Source organism: Capsaspora owczarzaki (assembly GCF_000151315.2).
Source record: "Capsaspora owczarzaki ATCC 30864 unplaced genomic scaffold supercont2.2, whole genome shotgun sequence".
In the NCBI taxonomy this organism is placed as follows: Eukaryota; class Filasterea; order Ministeriida; family Capsasporidae; genus Capsaspora; species Capsaspora owczarzaki.
Window position 1 is genome coordinate 1,340,399 of NW_011887293.1, and position 25,938 is coordinate 1,366,336.

Here is a 25,938-nt window from a genome sequence, read left to right on the forward strand (position 1 = left end):
CATCAACATTGAAGCTCCGAGTCTGAGTCTGATTCTTCTTGTCCACAAAAGTCACTCCACTTTTTCAATCCCATTTCAATCTCCCCAGTTTTCAATTTTTCAATCCCATCCTCAACTCGCTTCGACCTCGACCTCGACCTCTTCCCTCAATCTCTAAATCTCTTTCTCTCCCTCGTTGCTGATATCACAAACACATGGCTGGTGGTGGTGGTGGTGCTGACGTTGTCGTCGCATTGCTGCCTGCATCGCGGTCGGCTGCGTTCGCGCTGGGTCTCGCGCTCGGCGCTGCGGCGGGCGGCGTGCTCGCAGCCATCACCACGCGCCGCATGCTCGACAGTGCCAAGTCCAAGTCCACCACATCAACACGCCCCAACGACCAGCCGCTCGTGCTCGCGATCGAGACGCTGACGGACGCCGTTCGTGGATTGGCGCAAACATACGATGCAGACCGGCAGGCGGCCAAGCTCAACGGCAGCCGCTACCAGTCGCACGCGGGAGGATCGTTCGAGTCTGCCTCCTTGTCGTCGTCGTCGTCGACGCAGCTGGGCACGGACGGGTTCCGCACGCCGCTCGAGGACGCGGCCTGGGACGAGGAGCCCGCCGAGGACGAGTTCTACGACGCCCGATCCCGCTCCAACTCGTCTGCAGCGAGCGTGGTTGCCCAGGCGCGACACCTCGCAACGGGTGCGGCGCCGGCGGCCGGCGAGAACGACGACGATGTCGAGGCAATGGAAGTCGCTGCGGCCGCTGCGTCAGACCCGCGCGCGTTCGCTGCAGCCGTCAATGGCGCGCTTCGTGCTCAGAAAGTCGTTGGAAGCAGCGGGGAAGAGATTGACGCCACGTTCTACGTCAAGGTCGACCATGCGCGCGAGTCCAAGGAGTTCCAGTCCGTCTTCAACATGCTCAAGACCGCGTTCGACGCCGACGCCAGCCCGACCAGCGTCAACCGCGGCCAAGAGGTCTATTGGCGATATGCTCGTGCGTACTTTGATCTGAGCACGTCCCACGCTGCGGGCTCGGATGAGCGCAAGCGCCTCGTCGAGGCCGGGACTTTCAGCTTGCGAATGAGGGTCTTGTCTTGTTTGACACGTCTGCCATGATGCACAAGTGGTGAGTGAGTGAGGGAAAGAGGGTTGCTTGTGTTTTGTCAAAATCAGCGGTTGGGGGGGGGGTTAGGGGGTGTTGCTGTTGAACAATCACTCACCCAAAAACGCCCACAGGTTTGCCATTCTCGTCACTGCAGTCGCCGAGTTTGGAGGAGCCAAAGAGAGGATTGCCACCGCATTCACCTTCCGTGACCACGTCCGCCGTGCAATTGAGCTCGATCCCCGGGATGGATCATCGTACCACTTGTTGGGCCGGTGGTGCTTTGAGGTGTCCCGATTGAAGTGGTACGAGCGCAAGGCTGCCGCGGCTCTGTTTGGTCGCCCGCCAGAGGCCACGGTGGAGGAGGCGCTCGAGCTCTTCCTGCAGGCCGAGGCTGCCACGCCGTTCTTCTGGCGTGCCAACCCGCTGTTCATCGGACGGTGCTACAAGCAAAGCGGCAAGCCGGCTGACGCGCGCACCTACTTTGAATTGGCGCTGTCGGATGGATTCAAGGTTTCCATGGATGACGAAGAAACGTTGGTTGACGCTCGCAAAGAGCTTGATGCTCTGTAAGCGGGCAGGAGCTTGAGCCAATCCAATCCATGCCGAAAAGAAATTTGTTGATCCCAGTGATGTTTGGTTCCCAGTGATGTTTGGTTCGAGTTTGTTTTCTCCTTGTTTAATGTTGGTCGATTGTTGTTATGCATTTGTGAATTGATCGCACCAAGACAGTCAGAAAATTCTTGTTGATACATGTATTTCAAACAATTGAATGCTACGACCACGGTCTAGCATCATTGACGCTGCCACTCGTCGATGCTCATCGCTCCATAATTCGGACGCCCTTGCTTTCGACGCTGGGCCGGGGACAACTTGGCGCGTTGAATGCGAGATTGCAGCGCCGTTCGGTTGGCAGTCAGCCGTGCATGGGTCAGACCCACGGCAGAGGTTGCAATCAGCACGGATGCAATTGAAATCAAAGCAATGCAGAGTGTCGTAGCTGTTTGATGACCCGAACAAACCCAAAAACGGCAGGCAATGAGTGGACGGGTTTTACCCAAATTAAAAGGAAAAACACCAAGCCATTTGATCGCTTACGAGTCGTGCATAACGAAGCACCTTCCGACGATGTCAAAAGTGTGTTGCTGCACGTATAGCACATGGATTGTCTGCACGGGAAATCATACCAATAGCTGTAAGATCAACGAACGACGCTATCGCTTCAGCCACAAAACACACAATTTGGCTCACCCTGGGCCTCCGGCATACGTGTCAACAGGGCAGGGCTCGCAAACGGTGCTGCCATCCGATCCAGCAAAAGTGCCGGCTGGACAGGACGTGCATGACAGCTGATCGGCGCTAGGAATGGACCCAGCCGCGCACGGCATGCACTGCAGGGAGTGGGTCACGGAAAACCCGGCTGGGCAGGGTGCCGAGTTTGCCGAGGAGGAAGGGCACGATCGATCGATAATCACGTTTGCAGAGTGGAGTTGCCCGTTTGACAGACCGCCGACGGGCGCGTAAAAGCGCCGCGAGGTGTCGGGCTGAAGAAGGGCGTTGCACGTGACGGTCGAGCTTCTGACAGTCAGGCTGGCAGAGCTGGCAGCGTCAACAGCCGAGATGATGGTGCCAGAGTTCAGATTCGAGGTTGCGACCAGGTTGTCAGCAAACTGACAGGACGTGATTGTCGCGTTGAACTGATTTGAAAGTTCAATAGCGGCCAAGTTTGTGGTCGAGCACCGTGTGAACTGCGTGGTGCTGAATGCAACTTGGTTGCTGGAAGAAATGCGAACAATGGAGGTATCTGGCACAGCAGGTGACGGCGAGGCCTGGACGTCGGAAAAGACACAGTTTGTCACGGAAAGACTGCCGGAAATGGAGTCAAAGTGCAGCAGGGCAGAAGCAGATGCCTCGAGGCGCCGGAATGTGCTCGCATTAACAAGCACATCCTGCATGCCCGACGACCAAACCAGCCGAGGCAAGCTGGCCGACGGAATTGCAGACGACGAATCAGAGAATGTCACGTTGGAAAATTGAAGCACAGCAGCCGTGTTCTCTGACGCAATGGCAGAGACGACTGGAGCAACAGCTGGTGCATTGGGCAGCGAGATGCCTGAAACGTTGTGGAAGAAGCACGAGTCGACTTGCAACGAGGCCTCGCGAACAGCACAAGCGAACGCCGTGGACTCGACTCTGACGTTCTGAATTGTCGCACTACCGTACACGACATTCCACACGCTCGGCAGGGTCACCAGGGTGTTGCGAATGGTCAGATTGCAGCTTGTCACGGCAAACGCGAGATTGAGCACGGTGGCGTCTCCACTGTTTCAAAGCACAAACAGAAGGAATCGCAGATGAGACGACAAACCAAAACAGGATCGGTGTACATGGCGCTTCGTTGATTTCTTTTTGTTTGCAATGGGTGGGGTACCGCAGGGGATGTGAACAGGGGTCGTGGCGGCACGGGCAGCATGTGAAGGTGTGAAGAGCCATGCAAACCGACTTTGAGGCGACGAGAGGGCGATTGGTGGGCGGGAGCAAGTGAGTTCTTAGTGCACCGTGGTTATTACCTGCCAGCGATTTCCAGCGATCCGATGGCGGACGGTGCCTGACACGCGAGCGCGACGGGCAATCCCGAGTAGCTGCCCGGATTTACAGTGACCACGACGCCGACGCTGACACCGCCAGCGCCAGTCCCTGCGCCAGAAGAGACAGCATCGGCCAAACTAGTGGTGCTGATGGCAACAGACACGGCGTGCTGGATGGTCTGGAACGGGGCGTCGGGTTGGCCGGTGCCTTCCGTGTCAGAGCCATGCACGGCGTCAACAGTGAGCTCGACCAACGTGAGCGGCGTCGCTGCTGAGCAGGCCATTGCAACGAGGCCTGCCAGGAAGTAAACATCAAGATCCATCCATCATCAATCATCATGCAACAAAGTGAGAATTCACAGGGTGTTGGGATTAGGCAGGGGGACGAAGGTAGAACAACGAAAACTTACTCAGAAGTAAAAGGTGCCGGAGCAACATTGTGCTGCAAAGAAAGAAAACAAAGTGGACTGAATATGATATGAAATGAAACCCTGTTTGCTGTTTGAGGGATTCAGCTTCACTTCATCGTGCAAGGTTGGTGAAAGTGGCTTGCATTCGAAAGAATTTTCAACGCTCAAATGCACTCTGAAAAAGTCAGAAGAAGCACAAAAAAGTAGAAATGAAAGCACTATGAGTTGTATTAACAGGATGATTAACAAGGTAATGTAGAGGAGAGTTCTCCAACCACAGCAAAAATAGAAGAAAAAGGAGCGTTAACAATAACTTATAAAAACCAAAGCGAACGCTACTGTTCACATGGCGCCGGGATCAGCGAGTGCCCGCGCATGCGCTGTAATTTTATCAATGGCTTCGGGCTGCAAAAGGGCCTTGACGTCAAACTCGAGCGAGGCGTCGTAAGCATAGACGACAGTCGAGTCGTAAATGGGCATGTGTCGCGATGCCAAAGCATTGATGCAGTTGCGAATGCGCGCAATATTGCTTCGGGCGTTAATGGAGGTAATCTACAAAGAGAATCGGAAGGGAAAAAAAGGGGGGGGGGAACGCAATGAGAGAATGAGCAGCGAAAAACACATCGCCAGTCAACCCCATTCATTCAAATGGCAACAGCAAAGCGAAATTCCTACCTGGAAGGAGGTCTCTTCAATCTCGTCATTCGGATTCAGTTGCATTTGCGCAGTCGCCCGCGTCTCGGACAGCCAGATGTATCCGTTCAAGCCAAGAATCATGGTCACACCGCAAGGCAGATCGTGAAAGTGGTTTTTGCACCTATCAAATGGGAGAGGGCACAAGACCAGAAATGAGATTGAAGAGTGTCAAACGCGAGAAATGAAAAAAAAAAGCAAACAGAATCAAGGGGGAGAAAACGAGAAAGAAGTGGCTCAGGGTATGAATACAAATGCTCAGCACATGAAGCCGAAACAATGTCCTAATTGTACGACTTTTGTATCATGCTCGCTTTTCAAGAAAATTTTTCATCGTCGCCAGAATGTAGAATGGATGTGGGTGTATGTGGGGGGTCGACCCATGGAGAGAGGAAAAGGCACAAAGAGGAAATGAAAAAACAAAGCAGAGAAAAGGACTTACCGTTTGATAAGCGCTGATGGAACGCTCATGAACGATCCGTAGTGAAGCTTGCCGTACTTGAGCGAGCGCGTGTGAAGGGAGAGGGTGCCATCGCTAAAGAGAGACTGCACTTCAGCGGAAATGACGTCGCCCTCAGTGAGGTGGTCTCGCATCATCAACTCGTCCTCGGCAGATCGTCTCCTCTGATCAAGGGGAAGACACAAAACAGAAGAACAATCGATGAGATCAAATGATGCATCGAAGACATGACATGGTTGCAAAAGAAAGCCAATAGCAGCAGCATTACCAAAACACCTCCTGGCAAGTTGACCGACGACAGGAGCAAGATGCCATCGAGGCGCGCATTAATGTCCAACTGCAACATCAAGTAGTCACAAAAATGACAATGGGTGAGCTCAATGTTGAGAGATCTCGAACAATCTCAGACATGTTGGTTTTTTATTGGCGTTTTCTCACCTTCCACCGCTTGCCACCAAGCCCAGTGACCCTGCCGACAACAACATCGCCGACCTCGCCGCTGTACCGCGTGCGCAATGGCCGGACGACGAGCAGCTTGTTGACACGCTCGACAATGCCCGCGTACGCCGCAGTGAGCTGTGCAGGCTGCTCGTTCTCGTCCTTGCTCTGCTGCTGGAAGTACGTTCCGTGGCCACTATGTGTTGTTTTGTTCCAGCAAATGCAAATGAAGCGAGTGAGTGAGTGAGAGGGCGTGAGTGAGTGAGTGAGGCTCCATTCGGTCGAGCACATGGCTTTTTTTTTTTTTTTTCCCTTCCCCAATGTCGTACCGCATGAAGCTGGTTTCGGTCGTGATGGTGTCGCCTGGGCACACAATGTGGCGGCCGTTGGCAGCAATGAAGAGCTCTGCTGCGCCTGCGATCGCGGCACTGCTGTAGTCGGACGACGACTGCATCGCTGAGGACGACGATGATGATGATGGCTCGACGTCCATCATACTAGCAAACTCAAAACAAGAATAAAACAAAGACTGGAGGGCTTGGAATGAATGGTAATATATTAGTAACAATACATGTAGAGACGAGAATCCGATTTCGCTGCCAATGCATTGCTCGATCGTGCTCGGCTTTGCTGATCCACTTTGTGATGATCCACCTTGTCCCACCCACTCTTTCATTGTCGATCTATTCTTCTCCTTCTTATTCGTTTGAATGTCGACCAGGCCAAAGCTCGTTGCGCTCAAAGACCTCAGTGCGACTCGCAGGTAGATTCCTTGCACCCACGATTCAGCATAGGGGGCTTTCCGCGCTCTCTGCCCCCCCCCCACGCGCTTCATTTTGCGACTCCATGCGCTTGTTCTTGTGCCCTTCGTTCGTTGGGAGGGTTGCCTCGAAACGCGATCGACTGCAAACAAAGCGAGAAAACCATTACAAAATAAAAAGCGCGATCTCTCTCTGTTGCCTCTTCATTGCTGTATGCCATAGGCAGGAGAGGGGGCTTATCGACGCACCGTTCAACCAGCGCACTCCTGCACTTGTTACGCACACACTACAGTTGGCTGATTCCCCCAATAGGAGGAAGAGAGAGAGGTTGCTTCACATGCATCGAAACGCTTCTTTTTTATTATTATTATTATTATTATTTTTTTTTTTTGTTCTCATTGCTTTTCCCGCCATTCCAGTTCGGCTTCCCGCCATTTCCCGCCATTTCCCGCCATTCCCTGTGGGGTTTTGGCCACTTTCTAGAACTTTATCGCTTCGTGTCTCTCTCTCTCTCTCTCTCTCTCTCTCTCTCTTTCTCGATTCTCTGCTCAATCGACAGCTCACCGCTTTTGTTTCGTTTGTTGTTTGTTCCATTCACTTCGCACGTCCAACCCCTGACCTGACCTGACCTGACCTGACTTGACCCTGACCTGATCTCGCTCCTTTTGCTTTTCTCATCAATGCGGCTTCTCAATCTTAGTGATGCCGGCGCGTCGTCGGGCTCGTCGGGCTCGTCCAACCGCATGCCGTCCTCATTCGCTGCTGTTGCTGGTGGCAGCGGCAGCTCGTCTCCGTCCGTGGGCGCGACGTCCAGCTCGTCTGCCACGGGATCATCGAGCGCAGACCAGAGCAGCACCGCGTCGGGCGCCTCGTCCACGACGAGCGGATGGATGAGCGCTGGCGGCCTCAAGACGGTCATCTCGACCTCGTCGTCCTCCGCGTCGCACCCGGCCTCTGCTGAGGAAGGCGGCGACGAGTGGCTCGACCAAACCGCTACCACGACGGATGGCGCGGGCTCGTCGTCGTCGCCGTCGACCACCGGCTCGTCGGCGGCCTCCAGCAACTACAGCTCGCGCCAACGCTCGGACGACGGCCCGCGTCGCAACCAGTCAGAGCGCTCGTCCGTCCCGCCGGACAGCTACACGTGCAACCTGTGCAAAATCCCCGGCCACTGGATGGAGAACTGCGAAATGTACAAGCCTCCGGCCTCGCGATCGCAGCACTACGGCGACCGCAACAGCAACAGCAACAGCAACAGCTCTTGGGGCAACTCTGGCAACAACCGATCCGTGCCGCCAGAGTCGTATCGTTGCCGTCTGTGCAACGTCGGCGGCCATTACATCCAGGACTGCCATCTGAGCACCAACAGCGGCGGCGCTGGTGGCGACCGTCAGAGCGGCGGCGGCGGCTTTGGCCGACCGAGCCAGTCCACCGACTGGCGCGCCTCGGGTGATGGCGCGGGTTCCTCCAACAGCTTTTCTCGCCAAAACAACCACAACAACAACAACAACAACCGTTCCTTCCAACAGCCAGGATTTGGCAGCTTTGGCAACAACCGCGGCAACTCGTACCAACAACAGCATCACAACGACCAGCGAAACCCGCCGCCGGCCAGCTACACTTGCCGCCTGTGCCAGACGCCTGGGCACTGGCTCGAGAATTGCCACAAGTTCAAGCGAGGCAGTAAGAGGTTTTTTTTTTTTTTTTTTTTTTTGTGAATTTGGAGGAAGAGCAGGAATTCAGGTTGCTAATCACAGCTCGGCTCATTCGTTCTCTCTTGTTGTTTTTGTGACAGACGACTCTTTCTCGGATGACCGAAGGCGCAACAACCAGGGCGGGTCGCGCGGTCCATCCCGAGGCACTGGAGGTCCCGTTCCTGCCAACTATGTGTGCCGCCTCTGCAACACGGCTGGCCATTGGATTCAAGATTGCGAGCTGAGCGGTCAGCAGCGAACCAGCGAGGAGAATGCCTAAAAAAATGCACCTTGGCATGTCTTGCATTGCCATCCTCAATCTGGCGATTTTTGATTTTGATTTTCTCCATTCCCTCCTTTCTTTCCTCTCCTGTTGATTCTGCGATTTTACTGCGGTTTTTTTGTGTGTTTGTTTTTCGTCCGTATGAGCTTGAAATGAACTTGATTCTTCTTCCATCCATCTAATCTGCTGTGATTTGCTGTAATCTGTTCCAAATTTCCATTGAATCCATTCTTCTTTTCACTGAGTGCTCCAGCCTCCACCTCACTCTACAAACTCAAAGTCATCCACCAAAAACCCACCCACCCCACCAACAATCAAGCAAAAACAAATGCTGTCTTACCGAGGTGTCTGCCGTGCGTCGCTTGCATGCGTGCTTCGTCAGGATCGTCAGCTTCACCTCCGACGGCTCATGATCGGAACCGCCGCCGTGCTGACTGATTCCGCCGCTGGTCGCTCAACCGCCGCCAGTGCGACCATGGCGACCAACGCTGCTTCTGCTGCTTCTGCTGCTGCGACCAATGCCACTACTACTACTGCTGCTACTGCTGATGCGGCTGGGAACAGCAAGAGCCCGAGCCTGACGATGGCGAGGCAGCTGGCCTGCGCCAAACAGCCGCCGCGACTCCCGCTGCCAGACCTCGACACGACGCTCGGCCGATTCGTCGCGTCTGCCTCGCCGCTGCTGCCCAAGGACGAGCTCGCCATCACCATGCAGGCCGTGAACGAGTTCCGTGAGACTGCCGGACCCGAGCTCCATGCCAAGGTTGCTCAAATTGCTGCCAATCACTCGGGCTATCCGCACAGGTAAGCGCGATGAAGGGGGCGGGCGATGGGGGAAGGCCTGGGAGAGCGAGGCATTGAAATCACGGGCAGGTTGAGGAATTGGGAAGAGCGGGATTGGACCTATGGTGGTAACCATCCGTTTGCTGACCTTTGACAATCGCAGCTTTGTCGAGTCATTCTGGGACGACATGTACCTCGAAGGTCGCTGGCCGCTGCCAATCAACAGCAACCCGTTCTTCTTGTTCAAGCCCGATCTGCGCTTGGGCGCGCGAACCAACGGACTGGCTCGCGCCACAAGCCTCACGATGGCAACGCTGCGGTTCATCCGCAAAATGCGCACTGCTGGCCTCGAGCCCGACATGAATGGCGACACGTACGTAGCAGCAGGCGTTGTTGTTGGTGGGGTTGTGCACTGGCTGTCGTTATGTTGAAGGCTGACTAGCTCTTCTGTTTCCTCTGTTTCAGGCCGTACGACATGTCCCAGTACGACAAACTGTTCAACACGACTCGAATTCCTGTCAAAGATCGGGACACTCTCGCCACCTACCCCACATCACGCCACATTGTGGTGATGACCCGCGGCTCGGTAAGGACATTGTCCACGGGCAACCGCGTCGAGAAAATGCTTTTTGACTGACAACAGTGTTTGCTGTTTTTTTTTTTTTTTGTTTTTTTTTTTTTTTCGCTTGCTCGTGTTCGTGCTAGATTTACTCGATCGACGTCATGTCGAACGACCACAAAATCATCTCCGAGTCTGCACTCCAGGCGCAACTGACCTTGGTGATTGCCGATAGCAAAAAGCTCGCGGCAACCAGCTTGCCGCACAACGGAGCCGAGCGAGATGTTGGCGCCCTGACAGCCATGCAACGTAATGATTGGGCTTCTGCTCGGGCCCAGCTGGAGGCGCACCATCCGACGAACAAGGTTTGTAGAGGCGCGCTTTGATCAAAATGCTGAGCTAGAGGGCGTCGTGTCTGACAAAACCATTTGGCGGTGCTTTTTGTAGGCTACGCTTGCCAAGATTGACTCGGCTCTCTTCGTGGTCTCGCTTGATGATTACGCGAATGTCTCTTTGAACGAAAAGAGCAAGCAGCTGTTGCACGGAACTGGCAGCAACCGATGGTAAAGGAAGCTTTAGGTTTTTTTTTTTGTGGTTTTTTTTTTTTTTACTGTTTTTCGATTGTCAACTCCTGCCGCTCACCCCTCGTCGCCCCTCCCCCCACCCAACTCCCCGTTACCCTACTACACTCTTCTTGCAGGTTTGATAAATCACTGACCTTGATCACGTTCGAGGATGGTGCGGCGGGCTGCAACTTTGAGCATGCCTGGGGCGATGGCCATACTGTGCTTCGCTTCTGCCACGAGATTTGGTGCGACACTCAGCAAATTCCTTCTGGATTTTCGTCGCTCAAAGTCGACGACGACGTCTATATGAGTGGTCGCACGAACGTGGCCAAGCTGGACTGGGTGCTGAGCGACCGCCTCGCTTCCACCATTCATGCGGCTCATGCAGACTATGCGCGCTTCACTGCCAACAACGACAATTTTGCGCTCCGCTTTGATCGCTTTGGCAAGAACGTGCCCAAGCGGGCGGGTATCTCTCCGGACGCCTTCATCCAAATGGCCTTCCAACTTGCCTACTATCGCCAGCACCACCTCGCCCCAAGCACGTACGAATCGTGCAACACCAAGCACTTTTTGAGTGGTCGCACCGAGACTATTCGTTCCTTGAGTGCCGGTAAAGTCCACCGAGTGCGCTGACGCCAAACGCAATTTTTGGGCGCAGCTCACTGGCTTGCCTTTTTTGTTTTTTTTTTGGATTGTTGTTGTTGTTATCTGTTGCTCTCATTCCTCTCAACACAGAGTCTCTGGCGTTCATCGAGAAGTACGATCGCAGCTCGACCAGCAGCGCCGAGAAGCAAGCGCTCTTGCGCATTGCGGCCAAAGCGCAGGCCGACCAAGCCGTTCGATGCCGCGACGGCCAAGGGTTTGATCGCCACTTGTTTGCCATGCAAGGCGTCGCTCGCCAGCTCTGGGGCGCATCCCCGTCCAAGCTGCCTGGATTGTTTGTCGACCCTGGCTTCTTGAAGTTCAAGACCATCATTCTTTCAACCTCGACGCTGAACGGCATCTTTATGGACCACGCTGGCTTTGGTGCCGTTTCCGAGCACGGCTACGGTCTGGGCTATGTCGCTCACAACGAACTGCTCTCCATCAACGTTGCCTCTTTCCGCGACAGTCCGCACACTGACAGTGCAGAATACGCCTCGCAACTCAACCGCACGCTGACTGACCTTGGTGAGCTGGTGTCGAGTTCCAGTCAATAATGAGCTCTGCTGCAACGAGTATTTGCGTCTTTGGGATTCGGTTTGACCGGTCGGCAACAACAGGTGTGTGTGTGTGCGTTTTGTTGATATGTTGTTTTCTCCTTGTTTTTTTTTTTTCAATTGTTGTTTGTCACGGATCATTACAAGCCCATCAAGTGAGTGCCTGCGTGAATGCTCCATTGTGTGCATTGGATGATTTTGTGAGAAGGTGAGAAGGTGAGACAGATTGACGACAATTTTTTTTAAATCGTCCAAAGCTTTATTTATTACGAATGGATCTACATTTCTTCCCCCGAGGGTGGAATCCAGGTGGGGACGTTCTCGAGACTTGAACTACAATTCGTGATTCTGGTGACGGGCAATCCCTCGCATGCGCAAAAGTCGCATGCGTCGTGTTGCCCAGAGGAAACACGGGCGACGACCAGCAGGCTCAACAGCCACCAAACGGGTGACCGCGTGGCTCGCCTCATGTTTACCTTTTTGAACCAAACAAAAGAGCCACTTTTTGAACCAAACAAAAGAGCCAATCTTCACATTCACAGCTCCAGAGAGCACCAAAAGGCGCACCTCATACGTCCACGCGTGCTTCGGCGAGTAGTTCCGACGACGGCGGAATCGGCTCGTACAAATCGCCGAACGTATGCTGGGCGTCATCATACAGAAACCGGCGCAACGGCTGCGGCGCGCGGAAGAGCGCCCGACGAGCACTATTCAACAGCGACATCTTGGGGGGAGTGACTGCAAAAAAAAACACAAAAAAAACACAGCAATGCAGCCCTCGTTTGTCAGCAAGCAAACAGCCTCCACCACAGCCATGTCAACCAGCGGCATGCTCACTCATCAGCACTCACGCATGGCAATCCAGACTTGCGCCCAAGGCTCCATCAGCATTTCCGTCACTGTCATGTCACGACGGCGCTGGCGCGCGACCGCAGCGCGAAACCGGGCAAGTAACTCTTCTCGGCTATAGTTGACTGGAATGCCAAGTAGCCGCAAAAGGAGAACACAACTGGCCGAACGTAACTCGCAAGCTGTTTCGAGCAAACACAGCTCGCTCACAAGCGCAGCCGCATCGTGTTCCAGTCGCGACAGGGCGTAAATAAGCAGCTCAACGTTTTGGCAGAGCAACTGGTCGGGGCACTCAGGCCGAACAGACGCACAAAGCAACAAAAGCCAGGGTGCGCCGTTGCCGTGATTAATGAGCATGCGAATGGCCGCAGTGTCCTCGCTGAAGGCAACTAAAGACGCAGCGAACTGCGCACCTCGGTAAATGCTCTTCTCGGTGTTCGAGAGTCCAGCAAGGTCGTACGATTTGCGGTTGGCGAACAAGTCAAACTCCGTTCCGTCGGCAGCGGGAAGGGCGCTGGGCAGTGGCAACCCGTACTCGACGACCGCGAGTATGAAACAGGTAAACTCAGCTGACGAGATTGGCCTGGATGGCGTCGTGGGCAGCCACTCGGGAGTTATCTCGGCCCACAGATGCATATCGAGCTCGGATACGGGGATGGACTGCAGCAGCAGTCGGAAGACCTCCAGATCGCGTGCGAGGAGAGCGTGTTGCAGTGCAGCTCGTGCTCCTCTCCGCGCCCCGTATGACAGAAGCAGCGGGACGGTGCACGTGCTCTTGGCAGCCAGGCGAGGCAGCAGATCGACGAGATGTGGTCTTGTACGGTCAGAAGCCCGATAATAGTACCAAGCCGGCACCTGAGCGTCGATGGGCGCGCCGAGCTCAAGCAACGCCTGAAGGAAGTCAACGCGTGGGATGTCGTGCTCAAGGGTGTACACGGCGAGCTCCCGGGCCGTGACGACGCCGCCAGCCGCGACAAGGAAGCGGAGCATGTCGCAGTCGAGGTTGCGAACGACCCCATCAAGAAGAAAACGGGTCGGTGTCGCCCCAAGTTCCACCATCAGCCGGGCCATGTCGACGAGGCCATACCGCACTGCGGCCCAAAGGCCGAGCTCGACGGGCATGCCGCACTCCGTCACCAGGATGCGGATCACATCAGCATGGCGCCGCAGCACCGCGAGATGCAGGAGCGTGACAGCGTTGGTTTGGCAGCGCGAGACGCAACTCGTAAGCAGCTCGCCGGTCAGCACAGAGGCGAGCGTGCGGTCAGCGCCAGTATTGTTCTTGGGCGGATACCACCACCACAGTGAGCGCTGATCGAGCGGCGTGTCATCAAAACACACTCTCTGAACGATATCGCTCAACACTGATGCAGGGACGTCGCTCTTTGACTGAAAGGGGAGGTTCGGCAGCGCCTGGCGCAGCAGCGGAGCGCCGCTGTCAACAAGTGCCGATAGCTCGCCGAGCTTCTGTCTCAGGATGGGGATGTCACCGTGCCAGACAGCCAGGAAGAGGTGCCGGACGAGGAGGGGGCAGGTCAGCTGGTATGTCTGCCACTCGTCCCAGTCGAATCGCGGGTAGAGGCGCAAATGCGGCAGAGCGTACGCATCATGCGCTTCGTTTGTGCCGTCGATCATGCCTTCGTCCAAGGGCAGACCGAGCTGGTTGAGGCCTTCGACAATCTCAGCGAGCATCTGCTTCGGGGCGACATCGCGCCCCAAGAGCATCATTTGAGTAGGAACATCCGCAGTCTGGATGAGGTAGCGATCGAATGGTAAACGGCCGGCGTGCCAGTAGAAGGCGAGCACGCGCAAGGCCATCAGTACCAGGTCAGAGTACGAGCGTTCGATGCCGTCGTCCCAATTCCCGCGAGTTTCACTCAGGAGAAACTCTTCGGGTCTCTTGACACGAATGAGCGTGCGGCTGTGTGGATACCACGATGTGGGCGATGCTGCGAGCAGCTCGGTCGTCGGAGTGGCGAGGCTCGCGGCCACAACTGCTGGCGATGGGGTGTCGAGTTGAGGGAGCGGCTGAGTCCCTTGAGCCTGTGTCCCTTGAGCCTGTGTCTCTTGAGCCGTGGTTGTGGTCGAGGAAGAGGCAGATGCGGCAGATGCAGCATCCATGTCTGCAAGGATGGCCTCGCCCGTCGCGACCCAGGCGGCGTAGCTGGTCTTGTGCGGGCTGTCTGCCATGACGCGGAAGAGCAGCTGCAAGTGCGCTGGCTGGTTCTCGAGCAGCATTGTTTGGATGGAAGCGAGGCACTTGCGGCCGCGGTCGCACTTGGCCAGCGTCGCAAAGTCAGCGACAAACGAGCTTGACGGCACGGCGGCCTCGTCCGACGACGTGAGCGTGACGGTCGCGCATCCGGGCGTGGGGTGGTCCTCGACAATGTGTGCCGTGAGCTGCGGCAGCCGTGCGACGGGGTACGGCCGCCAGAGCGATTGGCGGCGATCCTCGGTCACCATATCACAGGTGGCCGGAAACTCTGCTCAGAAACAAACAAACAAACAAACAAACAAACACTGATTTGGGCCTAACTTTGTCTGTACATGTCGTATAAATGTATCAATCTATTGTCGTGCTTTATGGTGAGAGAGGCGACGGGGAGAGGCCTGGGAGAGGCAAAAAAAAAAAAAAAAAAAAAAAAAAATCTTGAGACCCAACCCCAAAAATCACTCAACAATTGCCAGCACAAACACAATGAGCCACACCAAGCAGTCTACAACTACTTCAACTGAGATTTCTCACAATTCCATCAAGATTCCACAATCTCTGCTCAGAGATTTGGGTTTTCCTTTGCTGTTTCCCAATTGGATTGAATTTCTCGTCATGTTCGTGCAGTCGCTTCTCCCACCTCTTTTCCAGCGGTTCTCGCCTCTGTTACTGCGGCACAGTGTCAACCGCAGTGCATCCCACCTAAATGGCATTTTCCCCCACGGTCGGTTTTGACGTGCCGTTTTTTGCCATTCCCATCTCTGGATCAAGTGATCTAGTTGCAGTCTCGCATTTTGGTAAAATCTTCGTCCTTTTTTTTTTTTTTTTTTTTTTTTTTCTGCCTTTGCTTTTGTTCGTCTTCCTTCGTGTGTGCTCCACTCGCTCGTCCGCTTGGCACTTTCGCTTTGCAACGACGAGCGTCCCCAATGCACCCCCCTCCCCCATCACCCATCACCTTGGGTCTCGGCAGCAAAACAGCACGAACGAATGAAGAATGGGGAGCTTGTGGTGCTCCTCGATGTTTCCGTTACTCGGTCTCCTGCGGCAGCGCACACTTCGTCTGCAGTCAGAGGGCTTGGGCTTGTTCCAAGCTCCAACTTGCTTCCTCTGCGCATCGCAACCCCGGCCAGCGTTCAAAGAGCGCACCGTTTGGCGGAGACGTCCGAGCGCGAAGATTGCTTCCCATCTTGGACCAATTCTTGCTTGGGCAGTCGGTGGTGGTCGTCGCTGGTGCTGAGTGCCAGTGTGTATGTGCGTATGTATGTGTGTGTGCGACAGAGTGCACTCGGTCTGACGTGCAGCACAGCGCAAACAGCTAGCTGCGGCACGAGCAATTGAACGAGGATTTTAATGTTTAAAATTTCTCTTTCTTGAATTCCGTTATGCTCACTCACTCACTCGCTCACTCATTCACTCATTCACTCATTCACTTTGACGTCTCACTTCTTTTGGCTTTTTTTTTTTTTTTCGTTTTGTTAGACATTGCTGCGCAGCGCGTTACCGCTTTTGACCATCAGATGGCCAGTCCTGCTGCAACCCCGCCGTCCGCCGACGTGCGACTGGCGCTCCTGCGTCGTGCGTCCGTCCTGCACAAGGATCTCAATGCAATGTGGAATCAAGCGTCTGTCGAGAGCAACGAGATGAACGATCCACGTGCAATCCATGTGCTTGATTGGTTCTGTCGCTCACCCATTCTCGTCGTCGTCGTCGTCGCGATGCAGCCCAGGGCGCTCTGGACGAGCTCAAGCGTAAAATTTCAGTCCAGAGCAAGAAGAACTTTGCCTTGGAGCGGGACGTGCGTTACTTGGATTCACGCATCGCTTTGCTCATCAATCATCGCGTTTCCGTCGATGTAAGTTCAAGTTCCGAGTTGGAGAGCAAGCCCCTCTTGGCTCAAATTCTCACTTGATATTTGTTTTTAACCGAACTATCAAACCGCAGGAGCTTGCCGACCATCTCGAAGACTCGGATCACACCATCGCGACCGGCTCCATCAAGGACGAACGCGCACGCCAAAACTACTCGAATCTCTTCTTTTTGCTGCAAACCAAACCAGTGTACATTGCGCGGCTCGCACGTCTGCTGTCGCTGGCGGATATTGATGGCCTGCTCCAGACTGTCATGTTCACGTTGTACGGCAACCAGTACGAGTCTCGTGAGGAGAATCTGCTTCTTTCCATGTTTGAGGTACGGGGCCCGTTTTATTATGCGAATGGATGATTTTAATGCAAGTGTCAGAGAAAGCGAGAGAGAGAGAGAGAGAGAGAGAGAGAGAGAGAGAGAGAGAGAGAGAGAGAGAGAGAGAGAGAGAGAGAGAGAGAGAGAGAGAGAGAGAGAGAGAGAGAGAGAGAGAGAGAGAGAGAGAGAGAGAGAGAGAGAGAGAGAGAGAGAGAGAGAGAGAGAGAGAGAGAGAGAGAGAGAGAGAGAGAGAGAGAGAGAGAGAGAGAGAGAGCGCAATTGTACTGACCAGCTTTGAAACCAGTCTGCCCTTGAACTCGACTTTGAGGAAGCAATCGACATGGGATCATTGATGCGCGCAAACACGGCCGTCTCTCGCATGATGACAACGTACACGCGCCGCGTCCCTGGCCAAGAGTACCTCAAGTTGGCGCTGGCCGACCAGCTCAAGCGTCTCATGTCCACCAAGGACTTGAATCTCGAGATTGAGCCCTCCAAGATTTACGAGCAAATGTTGAACGACGATGAAGCGTCGACCGGCGAGACCACCACCATGCAACGCGGCTTGACCAACGAGCAGGCGCTCGCAATTCCCCGCGTGCAGCGGATACTCGAGCAGCGCGTGTCTGACTTGAAGCGCATCACGCTCGAAATTGTCACTGCCATCACCTCCTCCGTCGACGTGGTTCCGTACGGCATTCGGTGGCTCTGCCGAAAGATTCGCCAGATGATGAAGGTAAGATTTTGTGGGTTGGTGTGCCGCACACATTTGGATGCAATGAGACCAAGAAAGAAAAAAAAACGCTCACCACCACAACTACCCTGTCTAGCAACACTACCCCGAGTCAACTCCCGAGAACGCCGCCTCTTTGATTGGTGGATTCTTCTTGCTGCGTTTCATCAATCCGGCAATTGTCACGCCGACTGCTTACATGCTGCTGACCGACAAGCCCTCGTCCGTGGCCAGTCGCAACCTGACGCTGGTCGCCAAGGTTTTGCAAAACCTCGCCAACAAGCCCAACTTTCAGAAAGAGCCGTACATGCTGCCTTTGAGCGAGTTCACGACAGAGTACCAACCCAAACTGCAACAATTCTTGTTCAAGCTGTGCGAGGTCGACGACTTTTTCGACGCTCTCGAAGTAAGTGCCAACGCGCGTAGTCCGAGTCACAGCTTCCAACAACACCTTACAAACAAAACACAATGCTGCTTTTGTGTGTTCCTTGTGCCAGATGGATCTATACAAGGCTCTGACGGCCAAGGAAACAGTCGTGAACATTACGCTCAACGAAATGTACAACATGCATCGACTGCTCAAGCAGCATCTGGATGAGCTGGTATGGAAAGTTCTTTTGTTTTGGTGGTCGTCGAGCATTCAGGTTTGGATTGTCCAGTCAAAGGCTGATTTTTTGTTTGTTTTTCGGTTTTTGCTCCTGTACATTGCGCTGCGTGTGGTTCAGGTTCCCGAAAAGGACAACCATCTCCGCTTGATTGTGGATGACATGAGTGCGGCGCCCGAGCAATTATCCCGCAAGGACAACCGAACTGTCGCGCTCAGTCTATTTAGCCGCTTTGAGCAAGACGCGACGAGTGATGGTGAGTATGCACGCATGCACAGCTTTGCGTTTGGTTCTAGTTGCACTGCTGTCATGTCCCGTCTGCTCGTTTTCGACTTTCTCTCAATTTTTTTCTTCTTTTTGCTCAGCTACCCATCCGGCCCGACGTGGCAGCGAACAGTCGACTGCAAGCCAAATCAATCTCGCTTCATTGATGTACTTGGACTGCAAGTCGCTGCTTTTGCAAGTGCTGCGCCTGTATCCGCCAGCAGCAGGAGTTCCTGTGGTGAATGGAATGCTCATGTACGATGCCATCACCAATCCCCCGACGCACGTCGACCTCATTCTCGACGAGGCGCGCAAATCGAACAATCCGCAAGTGCACAAGCTCGTCGAGTTGTCCCGAGTACACTTGCTGACGCTGCGACAGCAAAATGCGGTCGACTCGCACGTCATGTGCTCGGAGGTGATGACCAAGTTCAAGACCCTCAACAAGCTGCGCGAGCGCGTCGAGAAGGAACTCGAAAGCCTGTCCTCGGTCTTTGTGACCATCTGCGACCACAACAACTATTTGCTGCAGCAACTTGACGCCTACAAGGTGTACCTGCTCAACGTGCGCAGCCAGGCGGGCTCTGGCACGACGCTCAAGAGCTTGGACAAGTTGAACAAGATGCAGCAGTCTGTGAAACGAGACAAGGCGATGGGGCCGTTCAAGTTTACCCACACGCAGCTCGAAAAGGACGGGGTTATCGTGGAGAGCGATGTTCCAGAGAATCGGTAAGGCTGGTTGTTTGACTGGAATGTGGTTTGGTTTTCCGAGTGTGATGCGTACTGACTGAGCAGTTTTGGTCTGTTCGTCCTCGGCTGCTGTGGTGCAGTCGTGCAAACATTTACTTTATGTTCTCCTCCCCAACGCCCGGCACGTTTGCCATTTCGCTGTTCTACAAGGGTAAGTGGGGTCTCGGTCGATGGGCGTGTGTTTCTTGTGCACGCAAACTCAGACTCTTCTGTCGCTTGTTTTCTGGTTTTTTTTTTTTGTGTTTTGCGACCCAGGCCGAGACAAGGCCATCTTGAAGATGAATCTCAAGCTGGATGATCTTCTGGAAAAGCAACATTGCAATCAGCTTCAGCTCGATCTCGAGTATGTCCAGCTGAACGTCAACAAAACCATCCATCTGCTCAACAAGACCTTCCTTGGCGCCTAATATCACATGCTCGTGAATTGTCTTTCTCGCTGTATTATGTGCCTGCATTTCTCTTCTGTTTTGCAAGTTAATCGAAAACCTTGCTTGTGACAATTTGCTGTGACAACTTGCTGTGACAACTTGCTTTGACAAACTTGCTTTGGTAATTTTCTTTCGTGCCCCGAGTTGTTGGATGTTGTATAGTATTGAATACAACGAGCATGTCTCACGCAAGTCGACGAATTCGCACTCGAAACCAGATCAACGAATTTGCAAATCTGGTAGGTTTGACATTATTTGATTTTAGTTTTGTTTTTGGTATTTTTACTTCAACCCAAATCGAGATTTCAATTCAGTCTCTCTTTTTTATTTTTCAATCCAAGCCAAAAGCTTTAGTTTTCAAGTTCAAAGTCAACCCAAACACCAACTCAGTCAACCAGTGAGTTTCGCGATACTTTTCGTGCCGCCCGCGCTCCCCGCTGTCTCCGGTCGTCGCCTGGCTCGCTAACTGATGTGCATGTGTCTCCTCCTTCGCCGCGTACAGTGATGGACGCAGAGAGCGAGATGGATCACGTTGTACCCTCGATGGGCGCCGCCTTTGACGATGAAGTAGGCGCGAAAAAAAAAAATCCGAGCAAGATGAACGCGCGTTCATCTGGCCAGCGTTTTCCCGCCAAAATCTCCCGCCATTGCCCACCCTGCACACCCTTCCGAGAGTTTCCACTGTTCCTCTTGGACTCTTCATGCTTCGAAAATATTATTGTTGTTAGAATTTGATTAGGTGGTTGCGGCATTGAGCTGCATCGGCGTTGCGAACGTCAGCCAGAAGTGAGGGGATGGTTTGGCGAATGCCTGACAAGGAGGTTTTGATCTTTTTCTCGTTGTCTCTCATTTTCTCGCCTCCTTGATTGACGCATCAACGAGATTTTCAATCATTTCTGTTGTAAATGGCTTTGTTTGTGTCTGGAGCCGTACGCTGGTGGATTGACAAGGAGTGACAAAAGCATTGCATCCAAATGCACTTTGATCTCATTTTGTCACACATTTCAAAAAACAGGACGAAGCTTTCTTCCAAGATGTCGACGAGCTTCAAAAGCACGGCATTAATGCGGCTGATATCGCAAAGCTGAAGACGGCAGGCATCTGCACCATCAAGGTTGGTTTTGAGCATCTTTTTCGTCGAAAAGTCATTCCGTTTGCTCACTCAACGCGTGTTTGCACAACACCAGGGCGTTCAAATGGCCACGAAAAAGACCCTTTGCAATATCAAAGGCATCTCCGAGGCCAAGATGGACAAGATGAAGGAGGCTGTTGCCAAGATGGGTGTACGAACGCTTGCGCGCTGTGAATTGTTTTTTTTTTTTTTTTGTATTGTCACTCAAAAATCCCCGTGACTAACCCGTAGGACGCTGGCTTCATGACTGCGATGGAGTACTCTGTCAAGCGCCAAATGGTCTTCCGCATCAGCACTGGCAGTGCCGAACTCAGCAAGCTGCTCGGCGGTAGGTTGGAGATTGTGACGGATTTTCTCTGGTGTCGTACCAAATACAATCCTCCATTGTTGTTGTGGCTGTACTTGTTTTTTCGTTGCTTACCAAGGCTTTGCTGTTTTGTACGTGATAGGCGGAATCGAGAGCATGGCCATCACTGAGATTTTCGGCGAATTTCGCACGGGAAAGACCCAGATCTGCCACACGCTCTGCGTTACGACACAGCTCCCAGTTGAGGTCGGCGGTGCCTGTGGCAAAGTGGCGTTCATTGACACTGAGGTAACTTTTTTGCGAGGAGGAGTGAGCGGAGAGTTGAGCTGTTTGATCAACCTCTGACAATTCTTTGCTGCTCCTCACTTTTTTTGTGCGTGCAAACTTCAGGGCACATTGTAAGCATCTACCCCCTCTACCTTTGGAGCTTGAAGGTAGTGTGTAGTGCTTGACTCACCTTGGCTGCATTGCGCTTGCCTCTGTTGTTCTCTCAAACATTCGCAGCCGTCCCGATCGTCTGGGTCCGATTGCCGATCGCTTCGGCCTGGATCGCAACGCCGTGCTGGAGAACGTCATGTTTGCTCGCGCATACAACAGTAAGGGAGCACTATGACGGCTTGTGCGTTCCAATTTTCGGAATACTCTCGCTCATTTTTTTCGATCCTAGGCGAGCATCAGATGGATCTGATCAACCAGTGCGCTGCCAAGTTTGCCGAAGAGAAGGGTGTCTACCGTCTGCTGGTATGAAAGCTGTTGTACAACAGAAGGGTGAAGGAAGAAAACAAAATCTCACCTGAAGAGGGGTTTTTACCGACTGCAGATTGTTGACTCGGTCATGGCCATGTTCCGCGTCGATTTCAGCGGCCGCGGAGAGCTTGCAGAGCGTCAGCAGCGTCTTGGTCAGATGCTGTCGCGCCTCATGAAGATTGCCGAAGAGTTCAACGTCGCCGTGGTGATCACCAACCAGGTAGAATGCGGTCAAAGTTGTTTCACGAATGCTTGACTGAAAACACGCTCACTCCGGCTGCTTGTGCGGTGCTTGCAACACTTGGTAGATGACCGCTGATCCCGGAGCGGGCCTCACGTTTGTGCCCGATCCGAAAAAGCCCATCGGCGGCAACATTATCGCGCATGCGTCCACCACCCGCCTGTACTTGCGCAAGGGGCGCGCCGAAACTCGCGTGTGCAAAATCTACGACAGCCCCAACCTGCCCGAGAGCGAGGCCATGTTTGCCATCTCTGAAGGCGGCATCATTGACGGCAAGGAGTAGTTGTGAGAGTTTCTATTCCGGCGCGTTCGTCGGCTCAAGTCCTTGCTTGCGATTTGCGTGATTTGGAGATTTCATTTGTGGTCCCTCCAATCCTATCGAGTGTACTGTTGCGTGTGTATGTGTGTGTGTCATCAAAAGATAGTTGTATTCGAACGTCACGAAATGGGGGAGCAGCGAACGAAAGTTGGGGCAATGAATTATATATGGCTCGAATTCGATGTGGTCGAGTAAACTGCGTAGACTTCTGCAGACCCGGTGGAGCTTTGGCGAGCGTGTTGACCGGATCGCGATGTGCGATGGCGGAGGCTCTGATGGTGCGAGCTGGGATGGCCACCAGGTTGCGATTGACTGAGCGCGTGGGAAGCACCACCCGCTTGCGCTGGTGGCATGTGGGTGGACATGTACTGGGTGACAATCGACTGGTTGAGTGTATCCGTGTCCTGAATGTCCATTGCAAGCGGGTTGCCGACCATTCGGCCGGACTCGTTGAAATCCGTTGTCAAGAACCGCGTAACGCTTCCTCGTTCCCTGTGTCAAGAAACGGCGAGCACAAAGAATGAGCCACCAACATAAATGACACGCTTAGTACACACACCACATCGAAAATGGCCTTACAGCATGGTCAGATCCGACAGCAAAAGTGCCCGCAGATTCGGTAGGGTCACTCGCAAATCCGTCACACTCAATCCGCAATAGTTCATGACTTGCTCAATGTTCTTGTTGAGCAGGAAGACAGCGTATTTGAAACGTTGCTTGTCATTGCTTTGGGCATACAGTGGGAATCTGGATGTGGTCATGAAAAGCAGAAAAAACCAAAAACAAAAAAAAACAAAAACAATAACCCAGGAGAGTCAGCAAACCGGATTGGAGTTTCAGACAAGGCGCGTTTCTTTTTCGCCTTACGGGACGGCGCCTGGATGAGAAATGTCATCGCGAATTGTCGAGCGGGAGGACATTGGACACATGGGGTAGCGCAACGGCAGCTCCAAATACCGAGCAATCAACGTGACGAGATGGGCAACGTGGCCCAGACCAGTCGCGATCACATCGTCATCAAATCCTGGTATCCGAAAGAGAGGTGAGCACTCGATGCAATCCAAAAGAAAAAAAGCTGTCTCTTGGTTCCAGCCATCGCAAGGACAACAGCTTACCGCTGTAATCCGAGTTTGGCAGGACTACTTCGCAAATCTTGAAAATCTTGGTAGATGTGGCCGACTGCATGTGTGGAGGACAAAGCATGGTTTGATCCATGAAACAAATCAGATGCAAATGGGACGACAAGCGCAAAACGGACGTTGAATCAATGGGTCACAGACGTACGGATGGCACGATGGGGTAGATGATTTGAAGTTGGCTGACCAGCTGGGCCTTGCGTGTCAACAAGTGCCCTTGCAACTTCTTGAGCAAGTCCCTATTGTGTTCATTTGACGAGTCAGAGCATGTGGTTTAAGATGATGAGCTATCCTGTTCGCAGAGCAACAAATAGCTCTCGAGTTTTGTGTGGCCTACCGTGATTCGTTCAGCTTTTGCTCTTGGTCGCTCAGGCGTAGTTGATTACGCCGTAGCAATTCCTGGGCCATACGGAGGTCTTGAACCTGTTTGTCCAGAGCAGTTTGACGCGAGAATTGGACGTCCAACGCTGACAAAAAAACCCCCCAAAAAACAAAAAAACAACAACAACAACAACAAAAAAAAAAAAAAACAATCAGCATCAAAACAAAACTCGCACAAACGAGCGATTCAAGCCTCACATTGCTTCAGAGCAGTATATTGCGCATTAAACTCCTCTTGCAAAAACGTAACACGGACTCGCGCCGCTTCACATTCTCGCAGCTGTCGCCGTGAAAACAAGCCAAAAACAAAATGAGTGCAAAAGGTGCACACGAGCTGCTGCTTTGCAAACCCAAACCTTCCAGATATTCCATTACCTCCTTGGTGGGTTCCAACCGCCGTTCCAACACGCGATCGATTTCTGCCTTGAGCAAGCGCGTTTTCTCCTTCTTGTCTTGAATGCTGGCTTGAAGATTGTGGATGCGCATTAACGACACACGCGTAGGTGTCTTTTTTACGCGATGTCGTTCCACCTTGACCATGCCAGGAATGAGGTCGATCGAAGGGAAGAAGCCCGAAGTGGACAGGGCGCTGCCAGGGCCAGGAGACAAAACCCCAGACGGGGTGTCGGGATTGTGGCCTGGTGGAGGTGCTAAACTCAACGCCGTGTTCAAGGCGGCGGTCATTACAGCCGATGCGATCATGGACGGCGGCTCAACACCGAGTAACAAGGATGCTGCAGTGAATGGAGCTGGGAATCCGGATACAGGGCGAGCTGGTTTTGGCTGTTGTTGTTGTTGCTGTTGTTGTTGCTGCTGCTGTTGTTGTGGTTGTTGCTGTACATTGCTCAATGAGGTGACGCGAGCTGATGAGGGGGCCTGCGCGATTGGGAGGGCGCGGTGCCTGAAAAACCGATCGCGCAGCTCGAAAATGACAGTGCATGGCGGGTAGTTGCGGCCGTCGAGAAGAAGGTCCTCGCCAATATATTCCAGAGCAAACAGATCGACCTGGACGTCGGCCAAGCAACGAAAATCCGAGCCAGATCCGCCGTAGACGCGAGCGACAATGTTCGAAGCCGTCAACTGGACTTCTGGCGGAAACAGGGAAGGGTCGAAGGCTCGCCATGTCGGGTTGGCCGTGTTGTAGATGACTTCCGAAGTGTAGAACGCTATCAAAGAAGGAGTCAGACAGGTAGGCGAGGACGAGTGAGTAACGGTATCAAAAGTGAGTTTTGAATGCCCTCGACTTTCGATCTGAGCGTCATGACACTTCAGCCATCAACTGAATGCTTTTAGCAGCAGCAGCAACAGCAGCAGCTCCATTTACCTGGCAAGTCTGGCGCCGAGTGCAGGGTAAAGTAGCAGTCAATCATGGACGCTGCCGAGCGCGTTGGGAGATTGCGCGCCGAGACCGAGCGCAGGTGCCGAATGCGCCTCTGCCAGCAAGAGAGAGAGAGAGAGAGAGCAAGCAACCATAGAGAAATAGCGTGAGAAGGCATAGGCAAGGATTCGCAAAGAGATGACCAGAGAACGGGGTGGAAGCAGGGGAGAAAGAGAATGAGTGAAATGAGGAGTACAGTGAGTGACGCAGTGCATGGATTAGACCCGAGTGAAGTGATCGTGAGTGGTCAGTGATTCAGTGAAGAAGAGGAGAACGACAGACGCTCAAATGGAAGGACAACAAACAACGAAAGAGAAGGAAAGAGAAAGAAATTGGGAGAAACCAAAAAAAAAAAAAAAAAAAAAAAATTCTGCTGCTGCTGAAACTGGCATCAGAGAGAGAGAGAGAGAGAGAGAGAGAGAGGACCATCCATCGGAAGCACTCGTCAGCATCACAGTGGAACAAGGCTTAATCAGGTAGAACAAGCGGGGAGGTGGATTGGGACGACAACGCGAGCGCGGGGAAGGGCACTGCGGAATCGGATGATGGCTGTTGGGGGCGACGCTGGTACAAGGGGGTGAAAATGTGTGTATGTGTTACCTGCTGACTGGGCAGCGCAGCGTACTCTGCTCCAAACATCGCGCAGGGAAGGGCGGGGAGGGGGGAGAAGGGGAAACGGGGCTAATGAGGAGGAGCGTAGGAAGAAGGTTTTGAAAAAAAAAAAACGACTGGGAATTGAATTGCCCAGTGGATAA

At 53.3% G+C, this 25,938-nt stretch overlaps 9 protein-coding genes across 9 annotated transcripts; 5 read left to right on the plus strand and 4 right to left on the minus strand.

The window, feature by feature from the left end:
- The first annotated feature begins 62 nt into the window (after positions 1–62).
- On the plus strand, positions 63–1,852 carry CAOG_01600 (hypothetical protein). Its single transcript, XM_004364411.2, has 2 exons — positions 63–1,110; positions 1,221–1,852. The coding sequence occupies exon 1, from the start codon at positions 195–197 to the stop codon at positions 1,098–1,100; it is 906 nt and encodes a 301-aa protein (XP_004364468.2). The 5' UTR covers positions 63–194; the 3' UTR covers positions 1,101–1,110; positions 1,221–1,852.
- Positions 1,775–4,131, minus strand: CAOG_01601 (hypothetical protein). The gene is made up of 5 exons (XM_004364412.2): positions 4,085–4,131; positions 3,657–3,969; positions 2,338–3,408; positions 2,185–2,255; positions 1,775–2,086 (listed from the first exon to the last, which is right to left on the minus strand). The coding sequence occupies exons 1-5, from the start codon at positions 4,110–4,112 to the stop codon at positions 1,881–1,883; spliced, it is 1,689 nt and encodes a 562-aa protein (XP_004364469.1). The 5' UTR covers positions 4,113–4,131; the 3' UTR covers positions 1,775–1,880.
- A 163-nt stretch (positions 4,132–4,294) lies between these two features.
- CAOG_01602 (exosome complex exonuclease RRP4) lies at positions 4,295–6,196 on the minus strand. Its single transcript, XM_004364413.2, has 6 exons — positions 6,005–6,196; positions 5,676–5,871; positions 5,506–5,574; positions 5,220–5,401; positions 4,760–4,901; positions 4,295–4,636 (listed from the first exon to the last, which is right to left on the minus strand). Exons 1-6 carry the CDS (start codon positions 6,169–6,171, stop codon positions 4,427–4,429), a joined length of 966 nt encoding a protein of 321 aa, XP_004364470.2. The 5' UTR covers positions 6,172–6,196; the 3' UTR covers positions 4,295–4,426.
- A 132-nt stretch (positions 6,197–6,328) lies between these two features.
- Positions 6,329–8,586, plus strand: CAOG_01603 (hypothetical protein). The gene is made up of 3 exons (XM_004364414.2): positions 6,329–6,438; positions 7,137–8,119; positions 8,232–8,586. The coding sequence occupies exons 1-3, from the start codon at positions 6,386–6,388 to the stop codon at positions 8,408–8,410; spliced, it is 1,215 nt and encodes a 404-aa protein (XP_004364471.2). The 5' UTR covers positions 6,329–6,385; the 3' UTR covers positions 8,411–8,586.
- Positions 8,587–8,653: 67 nt separating this feature from the next.
- CAOG_01604 (carnitine palmitoyltransferase 2) lies at positions 8,654–11,693 on the plus strand. The gene is made up of 7 exons (XM_004364415.2): positions 8,654–9,217; positions 9,360–9,569; positions 9,662–9,782; positions 9,902–10,120; positions 10,203–10,318; positions 10,456–10,934; positions 11,060–11,693. Exons 1-7 carry the CDS (start codon positions 8,742–8,744, stop codon positions 11,521–11,523), a joined length of 2,085 nt encoding a protein of 694 aa, XP_004364472.1. The 5' UTR covers positions 8,654–8,741; the 3' UTR covers positions 11,524–11,693.
- Positions 11,694–12,091: 398 nt separating this feature from the next.
- Positions 12,092–14,853, minus strand: CAOG_01605 (hypothetical protein; the record flags this gene model as incomplete). Its single annotated transcript, XM_004364416.2, has 2 exons — positions 12,375–14,853; positions 12,092–12,261 (listed from the first exon to the last, which is right to left on the minus strand). Exons 1-2 carry the CDS (start codon positions 14,833–14,835, stop codon positions 12,092–12,094), a joined length of 2,631 nt encoding a protein of 876 aa, XP_004364473.1. The 5' UTR covers positions 14,836–14,853.
- Positions 14,854–16,101: 1,248 nt separating this feature from the next.
- On the plus strand, positions 16,102–19,521 carry CAOG_01606 (ras GTPase-activating protein; the record flags this gene model as incomplete). The annotated part of the gene is made up of 10 exons (XM_004364417.2): positions 16,102–16,159; positions 16,306–16,436; positions 16,526–16,771; positions 17,091–17,498; positions 17,593–17,901; positions 17,993–18,097; positions 18,221–18,356; positions 18,466–19,093; positions 19,195–19,265; positions 19,370–19,521. 10 exons carry the CDS (start codon positions 16,102–16,104, stop codon positions 19,519–19,521), a joined length of 2,244 nt encoding a protein of 747 aa, XP_004364474.2.
- Positions 19,522–19,871: 350 nt separating this feature from the next.
- On the plus strand, positions 19,872–22,407 carry CAOG_01607 (HsLim15). The gene is made up of 11 exons (XM_004364418.2): positions 19,872–19,939; positions 20,045–20,109; positions 20,558–20,656; positions 20,730–20,825; positions 20,906–21,002; positions 21,124–21,269; positions 21,372–21,379; positions 21,486–21,577; positions 21,649–21,722; positions 21,802–21,948; positions 22,037–22,407. Coding segments are annotated over exons 1-11 (1,041 nt in total). The 5' UTR covers positions 19,872–19,938; the 3' UTR covers positions 22,253–22,407.
- Positions 22,377–25,895, minus strand: CAOG_01608 (hypothetical protein). The gene is made up of 10 exons (XM_004364419.2): positions 25,784–25,895; positions 25,130–25,238; positions 24,181–24,971; positions 24,004–24,085; positions 23,762–23,891; positions 23,573–23,663; positions 23,404–23,467; positions 23,156–23,312; positions 22,868–23,035; positions 22,377–22,780 (listed from the first exon to the last, which is right to left on the minus strand). The coding sequence occupies exons 1-10, from the start codon at positions 25,820–25,822 to the stop codon at positions 22,450–22,452; spliced, it is 1,962 nt and encodes a 653-aa protein (XP_004364476.1). The 5' UTR covers positions 25,823–25,895; the 3' UTR covers positions 22,377–22,449.
- Between the last annotated feature and the right edge of the window lie 43 nt (positions 25,896–25,938).